Genomic DNA, 16,202 nt, shown 5'->3' on the forward strand with positions numbered 1-16,202 from the left:
GCATGACCTGTCACCCGTTGCCCCTGGTACAGTCCTGCTGTCATAGTGGTCGATGCCTCCCAGTGTGTCCCGGTACCTATGCGGCAGGACTCCAAGTTCTGGTGCCCTGTTGCCCGCTGTCCCCCGGTATGTACCATCGCTTGGTGTCCCCCGGTGCCGGTGAGCGAGGGCTGCTAGTCCGGGTAACAGCTGGCATGGCAGGACAACCAGTCCCGGTGCTCTAGTGTCCGGTGTGCCCCAGATCACCCCGGCCTCTGGTGTGCCCTGTCCCGTGTCCCCAGCGCTCGGTATCCCCGCTACTGCCCTCGCCTCGCCTCGCCCCGGTGCCGGTACCCGTTGCGGCGGGACTGCAAGTCCCGTCAAGCCGCGGGCGGGCGGCGCGACCAATGGGGCTCGGGGGGCGGTGCGGCCGGTCGCTGCCTCCGCCGCCGCCCGGTGCCGCGGCGCAGAGAGCCCCGGAGCGGCCGCGCGGCGCCGGCCCCGCAGCCCGGCTCTGAGCCGCCCGCCCGGCCCGGCCGCCCCCGCCGCGCCCCGCCGCCCTCAATGAGGTTCTTCCGACTCACCTTCAAGTGCTTCGTGGATTGCTTCTGAGCCCCCCCTCACCACCACCACGGCCACGGAGCCGCCCCCGACCCGCCCCTGCTCCCCGGCCCCCCGCGACATGCCCCCAGTCCCCGCCGACACGGCCGCCCCGCAGCCGTCCGCCGCCCCTCGACACGATGCCGCCGCCACCACCGCTGCCGCCGCTGCTGCCCCCGCGGGCTCCGGTAAGCGGGGAGCACTGGGGAGGGATGAGGTTGGGGATAGGAGGAGGGGGGAAAGGGGGGGGGGGAACCCCACGGCCACTCGCGACCGCGGCGCGCCCCCTCCCGCCGCCGCGGGGTGAGTCACCACTCTGCATTGTGACGTCACGGGCCGGCCCGACATCTGACGTCACGCCCCCACGCGCGTCGATGGGTACGAGGTGTGGGGGGGAAGCGTGGGGAGGACCCCTCGGTCTCCTAGGGGACCATAGGGTCTCCCCTCCCTCACCCCCCGGCGCCTTCCCGGGCACGCGTGATGGCAGCGTGGGGCCCCCCTGTCTCAGCAGAGGGTCGTGGGGAAGCGGAGGGCACGGAGCCCCCTACAGCGGGCGAGGAGCGAGCAGTGACGGCACCGCTGGTGGGACCCCCCGGCCCTCCGAAAGCGGCTGCTGTCCCCCATCAGCGGGAGACGTGGACCCGGCAGATGGATTTTATCATGTCCTGCGTGGGGTTTGCTGTGGGGCTGGGCAACGTCTGGCGCTTCCCCTACCTGTGCTACAAGAATGGTGGAGGTGAGCCCCACGCCCGCCCCACGCAGTGTTGGGGGTGTACCCCACGGCGCGTGGGAGCACCCGCTTTTCACTCCATGCTGCCTGTGGGGGCCACCCCACGGCAGGCCAGCCCACCCTACCCCTCCCCGGGAGAAAGAGGCCGTCCGCTGGGGATCGTGGGCCACCCCATGGGTGCCCGGTGTCACCCATCGGTGTGGAGGTCCACGGGGAGCCCCTGCCACCTGCCCGCCCTGACCTACATCGGGCGGCGCGGCGAGGGGAGGGCGCGGAGGCGCCTTCGCCATTCGCTGTGCCCGGGCGGGCGGTGCAGGGAGGGAAGGGAAGGCAAGGGGGGGGGGTCGGGGGGGGCAGCGGTGTCTGAGCCGGCCCCGTGTGTCCCCCCCGGCCCCAGGCGTCTTCCTCATCCCCTATCTGATCATCGTCTTCGTGGGCGGCATCCCCGTATTCTTCTTGGAGGTGGCCCTGGGTCAGTTCATGAAGCAGGGGGGCATCGCCGCCTGGAACATCGCCCCCCTCTTCAAGGGTAACGCCGCGCCCTGCCCGCAGCCCCTGCACCCCGCCCGCAGGCCCCCGGCGCTCTGTGCGGGGCTGGCAGCACCTTGCCTGGGGCACCGGCTGCCTGCCCACGCCCTGCTTGCTCCCGTGCACCTTGCCCGCGTCCCACTGCCACCCTGCATCCCAGCCAAGGGTGGCAGCTGCCTGCACCCGTGGCACCCTGTGCTGCCCTGCCTGACCCTGCCTGCCCCCATGGCTCCCTGCCTACGTGCTGCCGGCTGCCCTGCTTGCTGCCAGCTCCTCTGGGGGCTGCCAGCGTCTCTGGGGCTGCCGGGTCTGTACCTCAGCAGCATTCTGCTGGCTTCCCTTGTGCTGTGCCCCACGACTGTCCTGTGCCACTCTGCCAGCTGTCCCCACCCTGTCCAGCCTAGGGCTGCCAGTCCCATTTCTACTAGCTCCTCACGTCCCCTGAGACTGCCAGCTCCCCCTGTCCTGTCCCCACTGGTTCCCCATGTCTCCCTCCCCACCAGCTACCCCTGTCCTGTCCCCCCTAGTTTCCTTCTGTCCTGCTCAGTGCAGCTAGCTTCCTACATACCCACCAGCTCCACCCTGGGCTGCCACTTTTCTGCATCCCCACCAAGCAGCCCATGTCCTGCCCCATCCCTGCCACCCGTTCCCATCCCACCTCAGACTGCCGACTCGCCCACCACACTGGGCACCCATGGGTGCCTGTGGGACCTGATCTCCCTGTGCCATAGGTCTGGGCCTGGCCTCCATGGTGATTGTCTTCTTCTGCAACTCCTACTACATCATGATCCTGGTGTGGGGGCTCTTCTACCTGGTGTACTCACTGACGGACACCTTGCCCTGGGCCACCTGTGGCCATTCCTGGAACACGGAGCACTGCACCGAGCTCTTCCACCTCGAGCTCTGCAGCAACGGCAGCACCAACACCAGCGTCGACTCCTTCAACGTCAGCTGCACCGACATGGCCAACAAGCGCTCACCCGTCATCGAGTTTTGGGAGTGAGTGTGTAGGGACCAAGAGACTCTCACCCAGGGCTGTGGGGGTCGTGCTGGCTCTCAGCATGGCCCCGTTCTGCAGGAACAAGGTGCTGCGGCTCTCAGGGGACCTCAGCGAGCCTGGGGAGATGAACTGGCAGATGATCCTCTGCTTGGTTACCACCTGGGTCATCGTCTACTTCTGCATCTGGAAGGGTGTCAAGTCAACTGGGAAGGTGACGATGGGGGGAGACGATCACAAGTAGGGGCCACCAGCACATGGGGATAGGCCTGCTGCACACAGCACTGCTGGCTCCCCGCCCTCCTGTGCGCAGGAACCCCTGTCCCACATTTGTCTGGGAGCTGCCATCAACCCCTAGGGATACCCCTGGGCCCTGGTCCTGCTGGGACACGTGTGGCACATGACACACAGCCCCAGGGAGCTACCAGGGGGTCTCACTGGAAACCACTCTTCTACAGATTGTCTACTTCACGGCACTCTTCCCCTATGTGGTCCTCATCCTGATGCTGGTGCATGGAGTGACGCTGCCTGGGGCTCTTGGTGGCATTATCTTCTACCTGAAACCCGACTGGTCCAAGCTGGCTGAGGCGCAGGTGAGGTTGCTGGGAAGGGCAGGAGGGGCCTGGGTGCTGGGCATCCACCTAGAGCCCTGCCTACCCCCTGACACCCTCTCTCACACCCCAGGTCTGGATTGATGCTGGTACCCAGATCTTCTTCTCCTATGCCATTGGGCTGGGTGCACTGACTGCGCTGGGCAGCTACAACCGCTTCCACAACAACTGTTACAGGTAGGGCTGTGCCAGCTGCAGTATGTCCCCCTGTGTGTCCCCTGGCACATCCTGACCTACTCTGCCCACAGGGACGCCTACATCCTAGCTGTGATCAACAGCTCCACCAGCTTCTTTTCTGGCTTTGTTGTCTTCTCTGTGCTGGGCTTCATGGCCTCTGAACAAGGTGTGGACATCTCCAAGGTGGCCGAGTCCGGTGAGTGCCAGACAGTGGGTGCCCACCAGCACCATGTCCTGTGTCCCCCCAGGGGTGGCACTGCTGATCCCACTCTCCCGCAGGCCCTGGGCTGGCTTTCATCGCCTACCCCAAAGCCGTGACACTGATGCCCTTGTCTCCGCTCTGGGCCACACTCTTCTTCTTCATGCTCCTTGTGTTGGGGCTGGACAGCCAGGTGTGGTGGCGGGCAGTGGGCAGGGATGGAGAGGGAACAGGGTGGCACGTCCCTCATTGAGCCCCACTTTCTGCCACAGTTTGTCGGCGTGGAGGGTTTCATCACGGGCATCCTGGACCTGTTCCCCCATCCGGGAGCCGGCTCGCTGCGCCGCGAGCTCACCGCCGCAGTCTGCTGCGTCGTCTTCTGCCTCATCGACCTCTCCATGGTTACACAGGTGAGGGACACAGCAGTACTTGTGCCCTAGGGGTGCCTGTGGCATGCAGGGTGTCTGTGCCAAGTGGGTCACCGGTGCTGGCAAGGCTGTGCCCGTGCCGGTATGGAGATGCCCGTGCCAGTACGGGGAATCTGGCACAGTCCTGGTGACACGTGGTGCTGTCCCCGGCAGAGCGGCATGTACGTGTTCCAGCTCTTTGACAACTACTCGGCCAGTGGGATCACACTGCTGTGGCAGGCGTTCTGGGAGTGCGTGGTCATCGCCTGGGTCTACGGTGAGGCTAGGGGAGCACGGGGGACATGCAAGGGGATATGTCCACCTCCAGGGGCCCAGCTGACATCCTGCCCTCCACAGGCGCTGACCGCTTCATGGACGACGTAGCTCGCATGATCGGCTACCGGCCCCTGCCCTTCATGAAGTGGTGCTGGGCCGTGGTGACACCGCTGGTCTGCGTGGTGAGTGGGGCCCCCCCCCCCCCCGTAGGGACACACATGTGCTCATGTGTGTATGAGTGTGCTCGTGTGTGCATGCCTGTGCCCCCGGCCCCGTGCCACGGGCACCGGGCTCCCCCAGGTGGCTGCTTCGAGCACGGCAGCCACGGGGTGACATGCATGCCGCGGCCACAGGGTGATACGTGTGTCAGGGCCATGGGCAGCCACATATGGGGGCCACCAGACCACTGCCCTGTGGGACCTCATCCCCCTCCTCCGCCCAGGGCATCTTCTTGTTCCACGTGGTGAACTACAAGCCGCTGACCTACAACAAGACATACGTGTACCCGTGGTGGGGGGAAGCCATCGGCTGGGTCCTGGCGCTCTCCTCCATGCTCTGCATCCCCTGCACCGTCCTCTACAAGTTCCTGCGCTGCAAAGGCTCCTTCCGTGAGGTGAGAGCAGCATGGCAGGCACACTCCTGCCTCTATTCCTAACCCAGCTCAGCCATCCCAGTCCCATCTCTATTCAAATCTCAGCACTTTCCACACTGCCCTCTAGTTCAGCTAATCCCATCCCTGTCTCGCTCCCAGCCTCACCCAAATCCCATCCTTGCTGACATCACTCTTAATCCTGTCACCATCTCAGTCCCACCCGTGTCCCGAGGCTTTTCCCCTCCCAGTCTCAATGCCTTCCTTGTTCCTGTCTCACCTCCATCCCCACCCTAATCCCATCCATGTCCTCACCCTAGTCCCATCCCTGTGCACTGAGGGATGCACCATACCAGGCTAGCCCCTGGCACTATTGTCCCCCCTGCGTGCTGACACAACATCCCCACAGCGCTGGCAGCTCCTGACCACTCCAATCTGGGGCCACCATCACCTGGAGTACCTGACGCCCGAGGCAGAAGCCAAGCTGCTGGCCCCGGAGCCCCCCAAGGAGAAGGCAACGCTCTTTGAGACTGTGATCTGAGCGTGGGGAGGGTCGCGCTGCTCCCGCCCGCCATAGCAATAATGCCAGCACCGCCTCCCACCCATGCTGCCCCGCGCCCCCCCACCCCCCCCAGCCTCACTGCAGCGGGGGGGTGGAGGACTGCAAGGTGGGGAGTCACTGGGGGCCATGGGTAGCAAGAGGGGTCTCTGGCTTGGGGGAGCCTGGGGGGGCAGCGGGGAGGCTGTGGGCCGGGGGAACCATCAAGACAGCCCATCCCTGTCCCCCGCCTGCGGCCCCCACAGCCCCTGCTCACTAACCGCTTCCTGTAGCGTTCGTCTGGTGTAACCCCAACCGCCCCGACATCTGGCAATAAACTGGGAGACCCTGGCAGCCCCCGCACCCTGGGAAGGGAACATGGGGCACTGGCTTGGGGGGGCAAGGTGCAGGATGGCACCTGCCTGCAGAGGAAAGGGATTAGAGGGTGACAGTGTCAGGGTTCCTCTCTTGGGGCTGTGGGGTAACAGGCTTGCTGGGCTAACAGGGTCTCCATCCGCTTCTATGGCAGGATGTGCATGCCTGCAGGCTGTGTGAAACCCAGGTTCTCCTGTGGGACTGGGACACCCCACACGGCCAGGACAGGTCCCTCTCCCCAGCCCCAAGGGGCACTGGGGGTCCTGACTGTCACCAGCCCCCTATGGGGGCTGCATGGGGTGGGTCAGGAAGCTGCCATATCCTACCAGGAGCTGCTCATGTCAGCTCTGGGTTTCCCTGCTCCCTGCACTGTGCTGTAGGGACAGCCACGGGCTGGGGGGGTGAGGCAGCCCCTGGATCTGGGCATGTAGACAGAAGAAGTCAGAGGCCCAATGTGTCTGAGTCTGGCCCACTGGGGTGACACGTGCTCAGTGCCTTCCAAGGGGGACCCAGCTCCAATCCATGCTATGGGAACCTACACGGTGCTCTGATGAAGCCCCCAGCACACTGTGCTCTGGGTGGCTACCAGCAATCCCCACACCCTGGCCAGGGGTCAGGTACCCACCGTGAACAGCACTGGCATTCGTCATCCTCCCGCAGCGCCTTGGTCACATTGGGTGCTCTGTGGTCATCCTGTACATGGAGGAACAGGGCGGGAGAAGTTTCACCAGCTGCCCCAGCCATCCTCAAGCTGCTCTACCAGAGGGGCTGTGTCCTGCACCTGGGGTCACTGGGGTGTTGGTGGGGCTTGTCTTGGAGCGCTGGCTCACCCTGCCAGGGCAAGCCAGCAGTTCCTGCCCCACCGGCAACACACACCGTAATTAGTGCAGGCAGGGCGGAAGCATCAGTGGTAATTAGCAGTGACTCGTTGGTGCTGGAGCGCCTTGTGCCCGGGGTGCGGCAGAACTTTCCGGCAGGGCTGGTCTGCGGGACTGGTTGGCATCCCCTAGCCGTGCGGGGCTTGGCTGGGTCCCAGAGCGAGGCTGGGGCTGGGTGTGGGGGCGAGCACCGTCATCACCTTTGGTCTGTGTGGCAGCACGTCCCAGCCCAGTCACCCCCATGTAAAAGGCAGGGTGAGGAGCCAGCACCCAGGCACTGCTGGCACAGACGGTGAGAGCGCGAGGAGCAGGCAGGGGGCAGGGGATGAAAGGGGGTGCCTGGAGGGGCTTTTGCTGGCCTAGGTTTCCCACAGCTTCTTTGTAGCATCCACACCCCCACAGAGGACAGGGCTTGGCTTGTGCCCTCGCAGGGGTGGGCACTGGCAGCACCATGAACCGGATCACGGTGTACGAGCGTGCCAACTTTGAGGGGCTGAGCCGGGAATTCACGTGCGATGTGCCTGACCTGCATGAGCTGGATTTTGGGGACTGCATTGCCTCCCTGACGGTGGTGGGGCAGCCCTGGATCGCATACACAGATCCCAAGTATGAGGGGGAGCCACACGCCTTCGAGGAGGGTGAGTACCCCTCCGTGCGGCGGCCCAACAGCTTCTCGTCACTGCGCCTGGTGCACCACGACCTGGGGGACCCCCAGATCACCCTCTACGAGCACCCCAACTTCCAAGGTGCCTGCAAGGTAGTGACAGAGGAGACCAACTTGGCGTATGGGTACTTTAATGACCGGGTGGCCTCTCATGTGGTACAGCGAGGAGTCTGGCTGCTCTACCAGCACCCTGGCCGGGGTGGCTGGCACTGCTTGGCATGGCCCGGAGAGCGTCTTGCCGACTACAAACCTGAGCTGAACTTCCAGTCTCGGCTGTCCCACCTGCGCCCACTGCGGCCCGGGAGGCCCCTGGTCTCAGCACGTCTCCTCTGGGAGCAGAAGAAGGTGGAGGAGGAGCGGGAGGTGCTGGTGGATGAGGTCGAGGGGGTGAATGAGACGGAGTCGGAGCAGGTGCTGGCGGCCAGCAGCAGCCGGGAGTACAGCACCACGCTCTGGCAGAGCTTCCACTTCAGCAACTCCACCAGCCTCAAAGCTGGACTCTCCTTCACCTTGACTGTGGAAGCTTCTAATGTCTTCACGGTGCAGAAAGGACGCAGCGAGTCCAGCACCCGACGGGAACGTGTGGAGGTGCAGCTGCCGGCTAAGATTCCCCCACGCACAGCACTCAGCATCCAGGTCTTGAGGAAGGAGGTGAAGCTCTCTGTCCCAGTCCTGCTCACCATCACCCAGAACGAAGCTGTTCGTACGGAGATGGGCGAGTATCGCAGCATCTCGGGTACCAATATCAGTGCCCGCTATAGCTTAAAGCCTCTACCAGCTGCAGGCAGGGAGCAGGCAGCCACTGGGGGGAAAGAGTCGGTGCCAGGCACCGGGACGGTATAGGACTGTCCTGGTGCCTGGCACCGATTCTGTCCCCTCAGTGGTGTGGGACCTCTGGGGACATTAACACTGCCTGCCCAGTCAGATGGCAAGACTTGATGGTGTCTCCTCCTGCTTGTTATTTATTGCAAATAAACCCCCTTCTCCAACCGTCCGGGTCTGCTGATGCTGGGATCGGGGTGGGCATGGGTTGGGAGGGACACACAGGGCTGGGGGAACCAGACAGACACCAGTCTGAGTGAGCTATGGGACATTGGGCAGCTGGCGGGGACACGGGGCTGGGGTAACTGGGAGGGATACTGGGCTAGGGGAGCTGAGGGCAGACATGTCTAGGGGAGCAGGGGATACCAGGCTGGGAGGGTCAGGCAACACGGGGCTGGCTTGGTTTACACACACTCGGCTGGGGAAACTGGGGGAAGAGTTGGTTCCGCAGAGGGGAGGGGGGACCGGTCTGGCCCCGCACACACCTGGTCGGGGCAACCACCACGACTCTCCGCCCTGCCTTCAGGCACGTGTGTCCCCAAGGCTCTGTGGCCGCCGGGGGAGACGGGGAGAAACGCGGGACACGGGAGCGGAGAGACGACCATGGGAGAGCACCGGGAAACCGGTTACGGCGGCCGGGCGGAGACAAAAAGCATCGGGGCGGGGGGCACGGCAGCGGAGAGAGAAAAGCCACGCCCCCAGCCACGCCCCCCACGTGGCTCCCATCGCCGTCGGTCTCTTTAAATGATGCAACCAGCTTCAGGTTCGGCCCCGCCTCCTGCGCCCCTATTGGCGGAGCCAGAGCAGAGCTTCCCCATCCCATTGGCCGAGGCGGGACTCTCTCACTGTCGATTGGATCGACCTGTGCCGCCGACACGCCCTCCCCTCTCCGATTGGCTGGAGTGGCCACGCCCTCCGTGCGGGCGGTGGTGGCGGCGGCAGCATGGCGGCGGCGGCGGCGGCGGCTGAGGGGCCCATGGCGGCAGAGGAAGCAGAGGAGGCGCTGGGGCTCTTCACCAGCATCGGCCTTAGCGAGGCCAAAGCGCGCGAGACGCTGCGCAACGGAGCGCTTAGCGCTCTGCTCCGCCGGGCCGTACTGCAGGTGCGCCCACCCCGGTCCCGCGGTCCCCGGTACGGCGGCGTCACACCCGGGACGTCGCCCCTCTCCGGGACATCCCCTGTCCTCCCCCGTCCTTCTTCCTCCCGGCCCTGCCGAGCAGCCTCGGCTCTTCTTGGCACCTTTCCCCCGCTCTTGCCACGGGGCCGCCGGTTCGGCGAAGCTTAGCCCCGGTCCGATCCTCACTTTTCCCCGGGTTGGCGGCAGGCTCGGAGCGCGCTGGGGCCAGCCCTGGACAAAGCCACCGGGACGCTGCTGTACAACGCGGCCGCCCGCCTCAAGGACCCGAAGCACCTCAGCTTCCTGGTCGGCTACATCGCCCGCAGGGAAATCCTCACCGACCTGCAGCTCAGCGGTACCGTGCGGCCCCGCGACTATCCCCCCCGGCCCCGGTGGATAGGGCAGAGCCCCTCTCCTAACGCCCGCTTTGTTCCCAGCTGCCCTGGAATACGTGAGGAGCCATCCCCTGGAGCCCCTGGACGCATCTGACTTCGAGCGAGCCTGTGGTGTGGGGGTCTGTATCACCCCCGAGCAGATCGAGGAGGCGGTGAGTGGGGACAGCGGGACGGAGCAGGGGACACTGGCAGCCCCTGGAGTCCATCTCCCCGCCAGTCCTGCTCACCCCAGCGTCCCTGTCCCACTCGCAGGTGGAGGCTGTGGTTAGTGAGCACCGAGCGGAACTGCTGGCTGAGCGCTACCACTTCAACATGGGGCTGCTGATGGGTGAGTGTGGGGCAGCCCCTGGATCCTCACAGCCAGCCCTTTGCCATGGGCTGTCCCTGGCCCCAGCTGTGGCATCCCCTGTGCCACATCCCACCCAGCACAGGGCAGATGCCCCCAGTGCAGGCATGGCTGTGGGGGCAGCTGCCTGGGGGTGGCCTGTGCCACAGACCTCCCTGGGGTAAGGGCTGCTGCCAGCCACTGGCCACAGCATCCTGTGTCAGTGGTCCTGGCTGAAGCCCCTCAGGCTAGGCTGTGCCCCTTGCCCACGGGGTGCTCTGTCTGCAGGGGAGGCGCGGAGCCGGCTGCGGTGGGCAGATGGGAAGACCATTAAGAATGAGGTGGACCTACAGGTGGGTGCAGGTCAGATGCTCCTTGGGCTTATTTCTCCTGTTGGTGCCATGCCCAATGTGAGACCTGGTCCTGTGGTAGAGCCCAGTGCTGGGGACACCCTGCTCTGGCCAGGTTTAGGCAAGGTGTTGCATGAGCTCTTGCACACCAAGAGCCTTTTCTCCTCTGGTCTCTGTCTCTTTCCCTTAGGTGCTGCATTTGCTGGGGCCAAAGACAGAAGCTGACCTGGAAAAGAAACCAAAGGTGAGGACAAGGGGGAGGCTGGGATGGTATTTCCCTGCTAAGTGTCCATGCAGGGTCCTGAATAGCTGCACTGGGACAGCTGCTGCCCTGGGGATGGGTTTGAGGGAGCACTGGGGGCAGCAGGCTGAGCCAGGCAGGGAAGGTACGTGCCAGTCCAGGGCACTCAGGATGCTGTGCTAATCCCTGCAGACTGCAAAGGCCCGGCCAGCCCTGGTGGAGAAGCAGAAGGCAGCTGTGGTAGAGAATGGTAAGAGACCATCCTGCAGGCAGCTTCCCCAGCCCTTCAGTTCCTGTCCACAACCTGCCTCTTATCTGGGCACTGGGAATTCTGTTTGGGCTCCTGCTCAGCCTCATTGCTTTCTGCAGGTGAGGTGGTCACAGAGACACAGTCTCTTCTGGAGCAGCTGCGAGGAGAAGCCCTCAAGTTCCACAAGCCGGGTGAGTTCGTGGAGCCACTGTCATGTGCCAAGCTGCTCTGCTGGCTCTATGCCTGGCCCCAGCAATTCATGCTGCACGGGACCAGTCTGGACCCACGTCCTTCCCCACTGGCTGCTGGGCTTAGCTAGGTTTGGGTGATGCTGCAGCCCTGACCATTCTCTGCCTGCAGGAGAGAACTACAAGACAGAGGGCTACGTGGTGACACCAAACACCATGGCTCTGCTGAAGCAGCACCTGGCAATCACGGGTGGGCAGGTGAGGCCCTGTTCCTCAGCCCAGCTTTGTCCTGTGAGGGTGGCTCTGCTGTGCCAGGTTTCAGGCAGGTTGAGGGGGTCTGGGGACACGTGCAGCTCACCAAGGTTATGGGCAGAGATATTGTCACCCTCCTGGCACGGGGGGCTCTGTGGGATCTTTAGGGGCTCATGCCACTGGCCCCACTGTCAGAGAGGGTCTTCTGCAAAAGGACAGAAGTATTCCCCTTTTTCCTTGGCAGGTACGAACCCGGTTCCCTCCTGAGCCCAATGGGATCCTGCACATTGGCCACGCCAAGGCCATCAACTTTAACTTTGGGTACGCCAAGGTGAGAAGCACCAAGCCCCTCTGGCATCTCCTCCCAGCCCCTGTCTCCCCTCACTGCTTGGCCTGGCAGTCCCTCGGGGTACAGGTGCTCACTGTACCACTGTCCCCAGGCCAATGGTGGTGTGTGCTTCTTGCGCTATGATGACACTAACCCTGAGAAGGAGGAGGAGAAGTACTTCACAGCCATCCGGGAGATGGTGGAGTGGCTGGGTATGGCTCAGGCTGGGCAGGATAAAACTGGACACTGCTGGGGACATCCATGCAGATCCTGTGGCTGAGCCCTAGGGGTGTCTCCAACCTGCTCTGTTTCCCCCATGCCCTCAGGCTACCAGCCCTATGCAGTGACCCACGCATCAGATTACTTTGACCAGCTCTACACCTGGGCCCTGGAGCTCATCCGAAGGTGAATGTTGGGCACTATAGATGTGCTGGGGCAGCATGGATACCAGGGTGGTGCAGATGTCCTATGCCACAGCCAGGCCTTCCCCTCACCCAGGGGATGGGACATTTACATCTGGTGACAGTGTTTCCCCTCTATAGGGGCCAGGCATATGTCTGCCATCAGAAGGTTGAGGAGATCAAGGGCCACAACCCACCACCCTCGCCATGGCGGGACCGGCCTGTGGAGGAGTCACTTCTGCTCTTTGAGGTACTTCTGGCTGGGGACAGGCACTGTGTACCCCTGGGCTCGGGGTCTTTGGCTGAGACCAAAGCTGACAGCTTCTCTCTGCCCCACAGGACATGCGAAAGGGCAAGTTTGGGGAGGGGGAGGCCACGCTGCGGATGAAGTTGGTGATGGAGGACGGGAAGATGGACCCGGTCGCCTACCGTGTCAAGTTCACTCCACACCACCGCACTGGGGACAAGTGGTAGGGAGGGCCTGTGGCACTCTGACACATCTCTTGTGTGTTGGGAGGTCTTGGGGGGGGGGGAGGGGAGAGGGAAGCAGCACCGGGCTCTGCCCCTAAGCTGACTGTGTCTACCATGCAGGTGCATCTACCCCACATATGACTACACGCACTGCCTCTGTGACTCCATTGAGCACATCACCCACTCCCTCTGCACCAAGGAGTTCCAAGCCAGGTGAGTGCCATGCTTGGCACTGCTAGAACTGAGCCAGACCTTGCAGGGCAGTTCTGGTGTGGGGACCAGTGCTGGCGACATTGTGTCTGTGGGGCTGTGGGTGGGTGTGAATGCCGGTGCCTCCCTTGCAGGCGTTCCTCCTACTTCTGGCTGTGCAATGCACTGGATGTCTACTGCCCTGTGCAGTGGGAGTATGGGCGCCTGAACCTGCTCTACACTGTTGTCTCCAAGAGGAAGATCATTCAGCTGGTGGAGAAGGGTGCTGTGAGGTAGGAGCAGGGCCAGGAGCCAGGGTAGGTCTTGCCTGGGGGGCTCCTGGCTGTCACACTGGTGTTTTCTCAGGGACTGGGATGATCCACGGCTCTTCACGCTGACAGCCCTGCGCCGGCGAGGCTTTCCCCCTGAGGCCATCAACAACTTCTGTGCCCGGGTAGATGCCAGGGTCAGGATGGGATGTGGCAGGAGGACGTGTTCTCCAGCCAGTGTGGTGACAGCATGCTGTCCTGCAGGTTGGTGTGACAGTGGCCCAGGCAACAATGGAACCACATCTGCTGGAGGCGTGTGCACGGGAGGTGCTGAATGAGCAAGCCCCCCGTGCCATGGCTGTCCTGGAGCCCCTTAAGGTCACCATCACCAACTTCCCAGCCCTGAAGGTGAGACTGTTGTGGATGGGGGTGGCAGTGGGGTTCCCCAAGGTCAGTGTTTACCCTCTCCTTCTCCCCAGGCACTTGAAGTCCTTGTGCCCAACTTTCCTGCTGATGAGAGCCGGGGTTTTCACAAAGTGCCCTTCCAGTCCACTGTCTACATCGAGGAGACGGACTTCAGGGAGGTGAGCTGAGCACACCTGGCTATGCTGCCCTCCCTCCCTAGAGCCTGAGGCTGCATGGAGCACAGGAAGGTGGCAGGCACCCTATCATGACTCCCAAACATGCCAGCAGCTCTGATGCACCCGCTGTCCTCAAGTCTGGCTGGGAGGAGTCCAACTGATGGCGCCCAGACCTGTGCACTGGGGAACATCCTGCAGCAGCTTGGGAGTTCAAACAGCCTCAGGCATCACTATCCCTGAGGCAGCAAGAGTGGGGAGGGAACACAGTCCGGAAGACAAAGACAGGCTGGAGGGTTGACCCACTGCCTGTGTTGAGACTCCTTGTGCAGCCATGAACTCTCTCGCAGGAGGTGGAAAAGGGCTACAAGCGCCTGGCCCCCGGGCAGCCGGTGGGGCTGCGCCACGCTGGCTACGTCATTGCCGTCCAGAACATCATCAAGGTGGGTGATGCTGGACACTGGTGACATGAGGTCAGGCCATGGGATGTCAGGCCATAATCGTGCCCCACCAGGGAAAAGGCAGCAATGGTCATCTCGGGCTGGGTGCAGGCTGCTGGTGTGGCAGTTCCCTGCCAGCCCTGTACCTCACACAGCAGGGAGCAGCAGGGCAGCCCTGAGCTGGGGGGCTGGTGGTTTGGCACCATGGCTGTCCTGCAGGATGGAGCTCCTCCCTGATGGATCAGCTCATCTCCTTTCCCCCAGGATGCCAGTGGGTGTGTGATCGAGCTGGAGGTGACCTGCACCAAGTCAGACGTGGCAGAGAAGCCCAAAGCCTTCATCCACTGGGTGTCAGAGCCACTGACCTGTGAAGTGCGGCTCTATGAGCGGCTGTGAGTAACTGGATCCCCTCAAGGGCAGAAGTTCAGCAGTGCTGGGGCAGCAGCATGGCTGTGTACCAACAGGCTCTACAGGGGTCTGCCTGGCTTCATTTTGTGGCCCCATGAGCCACTGCCCCACAGATTCTACAGGGTGCACCACATCCCCTTGCCCAGTGGCTTTGGGATGAGACTCTGTCTCATGGCAGGTTTTTGCACAAAAATCCTGAGGACTCATCAGAGGTGCCCGGCGGCTTTCTGAGCGACCTCAACCCTGTGAGTAGCAGCAGGAGCTGGGGTTAGGAGATGGGGGAGCTGAGGACCTTCTGCACCCATGCCAGAGGCATCTACTTCCCTGCAATCCCTATCCTTCCCTGTGCAGAGCCTTATATCATGTGCCAGTGGGGTGAGGGGGTGTGGGGAGTAGGGCTGTGGTGGGGCAGAGGGGCAGGGTGTGCCACCTGAGCTGTCTCCCCTTGCCAGGACTCCCTGCGCATCGTCCGCAACGCCCTGGTTGACAGCTCTGTCCTCTCGGCCCGACCCTTCGACAAGTTCCAGTTTGAGCGCCTGGGCTACTTCTCCGTGGATCCAGACAGCGAGGATGGGAAGGTGGTCCATGGGGAAGAGGGACATCCCCCAGCCTCTTGTGGGGCTCCCCTTGCCCTCCATGGGGCTGTGACTGACCCTCTCCCTCTCCCCAGATGGTGTTCAACCGGACGGTGACGCTGAAGGAAGACCCTGGCAAGGCCTGAGGGATCGCCCCCCACCCTGCCGTGGTGCTGCTTCTCCGGGGGTCCCTGCACACCCCTGGCACCGGTGTGCCTTGGCACAGCTCCCTCGGGGTGCCCCCCAAGCATCCCCTCAATAAAGAGAGCATCCCAGCACTATCCCTGCGCTGTCACTGCCTCCGGTCCCCCTGCTCAGCCTTGGGGTTCTGGGGTGGAGGGAGGGTCTCTCCTGTTCCCTGTAGCTTGGGGTTCACTCCTGCCTCCTCCCTCCCCTCCATGCAGGGCTCCTGCCCCGGCTGCCCCCACCCGCCTCTTGGGGGATGTGTTGGGGGTCGAGGGTGTGGGACGGCATGGTGGAGGATGTCCAGGGGCAGCCACCGGGTGCAGGCAGGGTGCAGGCAGGGAGGCGGGTGTGCACGCTGTGTACAAACACCACCGAGCGCCATCCCCCCTTAAGGTGGACTCGATCGAGGTAACCCCTACGCGGCCTCGGGCCGAGGGTCCGGGGGGTGTCCCCGCGGGACCGACATGGCTTCCGTGCCCTGAGCCCTGTGCTTGGGACCTCGGCCCTGCCCTGGGTGGGGGGAGGCCCTGCCCAGCCCCCAGGGCCACCTTAAGCGGGCGGCCGGGACAGAGAGGCCGCGTCGAGCACATGGGCACGTTAAAGCAGCCCCGAATCGGCGCCCGGGTGCGGGGCACACTCCTCCCCCACCGGGCACCCCCCGCCCCGCGGTGCAGCCCGGCGGCAGGGACAGGGCGCGGCCCCCGCCGGTACCGGCTGTGGAGGCCCCAGCGCCACCGCAAGGCACTGGGGTCTCATCCAACCCTGGGCCCATGCCGGGCCCCGTCCCCGCTGCTCCCTGGAGCTGTCGGCCGGGCAGCCTCCGCCTGCCGCGGCGCAGGGGGGCGGCTGCGTGGGGATCCCTCGACCGA

General features: G+C 63.9%; 3 protein-coding genes across 5 annotated transcripts; all 3 read left to right on the forward strand.

The window, feature by feature from the left end:
* The first annotated feature begins 484 nt into the window (after positions 1-484).
* SLC6A8 (solute carrier family 6 member 8) lies at positions 485-5,985 on the forward strand. 3 transcript variants are annotated; one of them, XR_003988091.1, is made up of 14 exons: positions 485-767; positions 1,088-1,315; positions 1,707-1,838; positions 2,569-2,836; positions 2,916-3,048; positions 3,293-3,427; positions 3,519-3,622; positions 3,694-3,818; positions 3,902-4,014; positions 4,094-4,231; positions 4,403-4,505; positions 4,586-4,686; positions 4,858-5,117; positions 5,503-5,985. XR_003988091.1 is itself a non-coding variant. In XM_030458745.1 (14 exons), exons 1-14 carry the CDS (start codon positions 662-664, stop codon positions 5,632-5,634), a joined length of 1,989 nt encoding a protein of 662 aa, XP_030314605.1. In that variant the 5' UTR covers positions 486-661; the 3' UTR covers positions 5,635-5,985. The 3 variants fall into 3 exon arrangements, 2 of the variants coding, with proteins under 2 accessions (XP_030314605.1, XP_030314606.1); XM_030458745.1 differs by having other exon boundaries at positions 486-767; positions 4,947-5,117; XM_030458746.1 differs by having other exon boundaries at positions 486-767; positions 1,091-1,315; positions 4,947-5,117.
* A 99-nt stretch (positions 5,986-6,084) lies between these two features.
* LOC103538419 (epidermal differentiation-specific protein-like) lies at positions 6,085-8,538 on the forward strand. Its single transcript, XM_030458747.1, has one exon. The coding sequence runs from the start codon at positions 7,336-7,338 to the stop codon at positions 8,389-8,391; it is 1,056 nt and encodes a 351-aa protein (XP_030314607.1). The 5' UTR covers positions 6,085-7,335; the 3' UTR covers positions 8,392-8,538.
* Positions 8,539-9,277: 739 nt separating this feature from the next.
* On the forward strand, positions 9,278-15,430 carry QARS1 (glutaminyl-tRNA synthetase 1). Its single transcript, XM_030458647.1, has 24 exons — positions 9,278-9,472; positions 9,695-9,842; positions 9,925-10,034; positions 10,135-10,210; positions 10,496-10,560; positions 10,748-10,801; positions 10,991-11,048; positions 11,168-11,239; positions 11,409-11,494; positions 11,733-11,819; positions 11,929-12,028; positions 12,143-12,221; positions 12,359-12,467; positions 12,557-12,687; positions 12,809-12,901; positions 13,033-13,170; positions 13,244-13,331; positions 13,411-13,554; positions 13,626-13,730; positions 14,075-14,167; positions 14,429-14,556; positions 14,751-14,817; positions 15,025-15,150; positions 15,243-15,430. The coding sequence occupies exons 1-24, from the start codon at positions 9,314-9,316 to the stop codon at positions 15,291-15,293; spliced, it is 2,367 nt and encodes a 788-aa protein (XP_030314507.1). The 5' UTR covers positions 9,278-9,313; the 3' UTR covers positions 15,294-15,430.
* Positions 15,431-16,202: the final 772 nt, after the last annotated feature.

Source organism: Calypte anna, chromosome 12, assembly GCF_003957555.1.
Source record: "Calypte anna isolate BGI_N300 chromosome 12, bCalAnn1_v1.p, whole genome shotgun sequence".
Taxonomy (NCBI): Eukaryota; Metazoa; Chordata; class Aves; order Apodiformes; family Trochilidae; genus Calypte; species Calypte anna.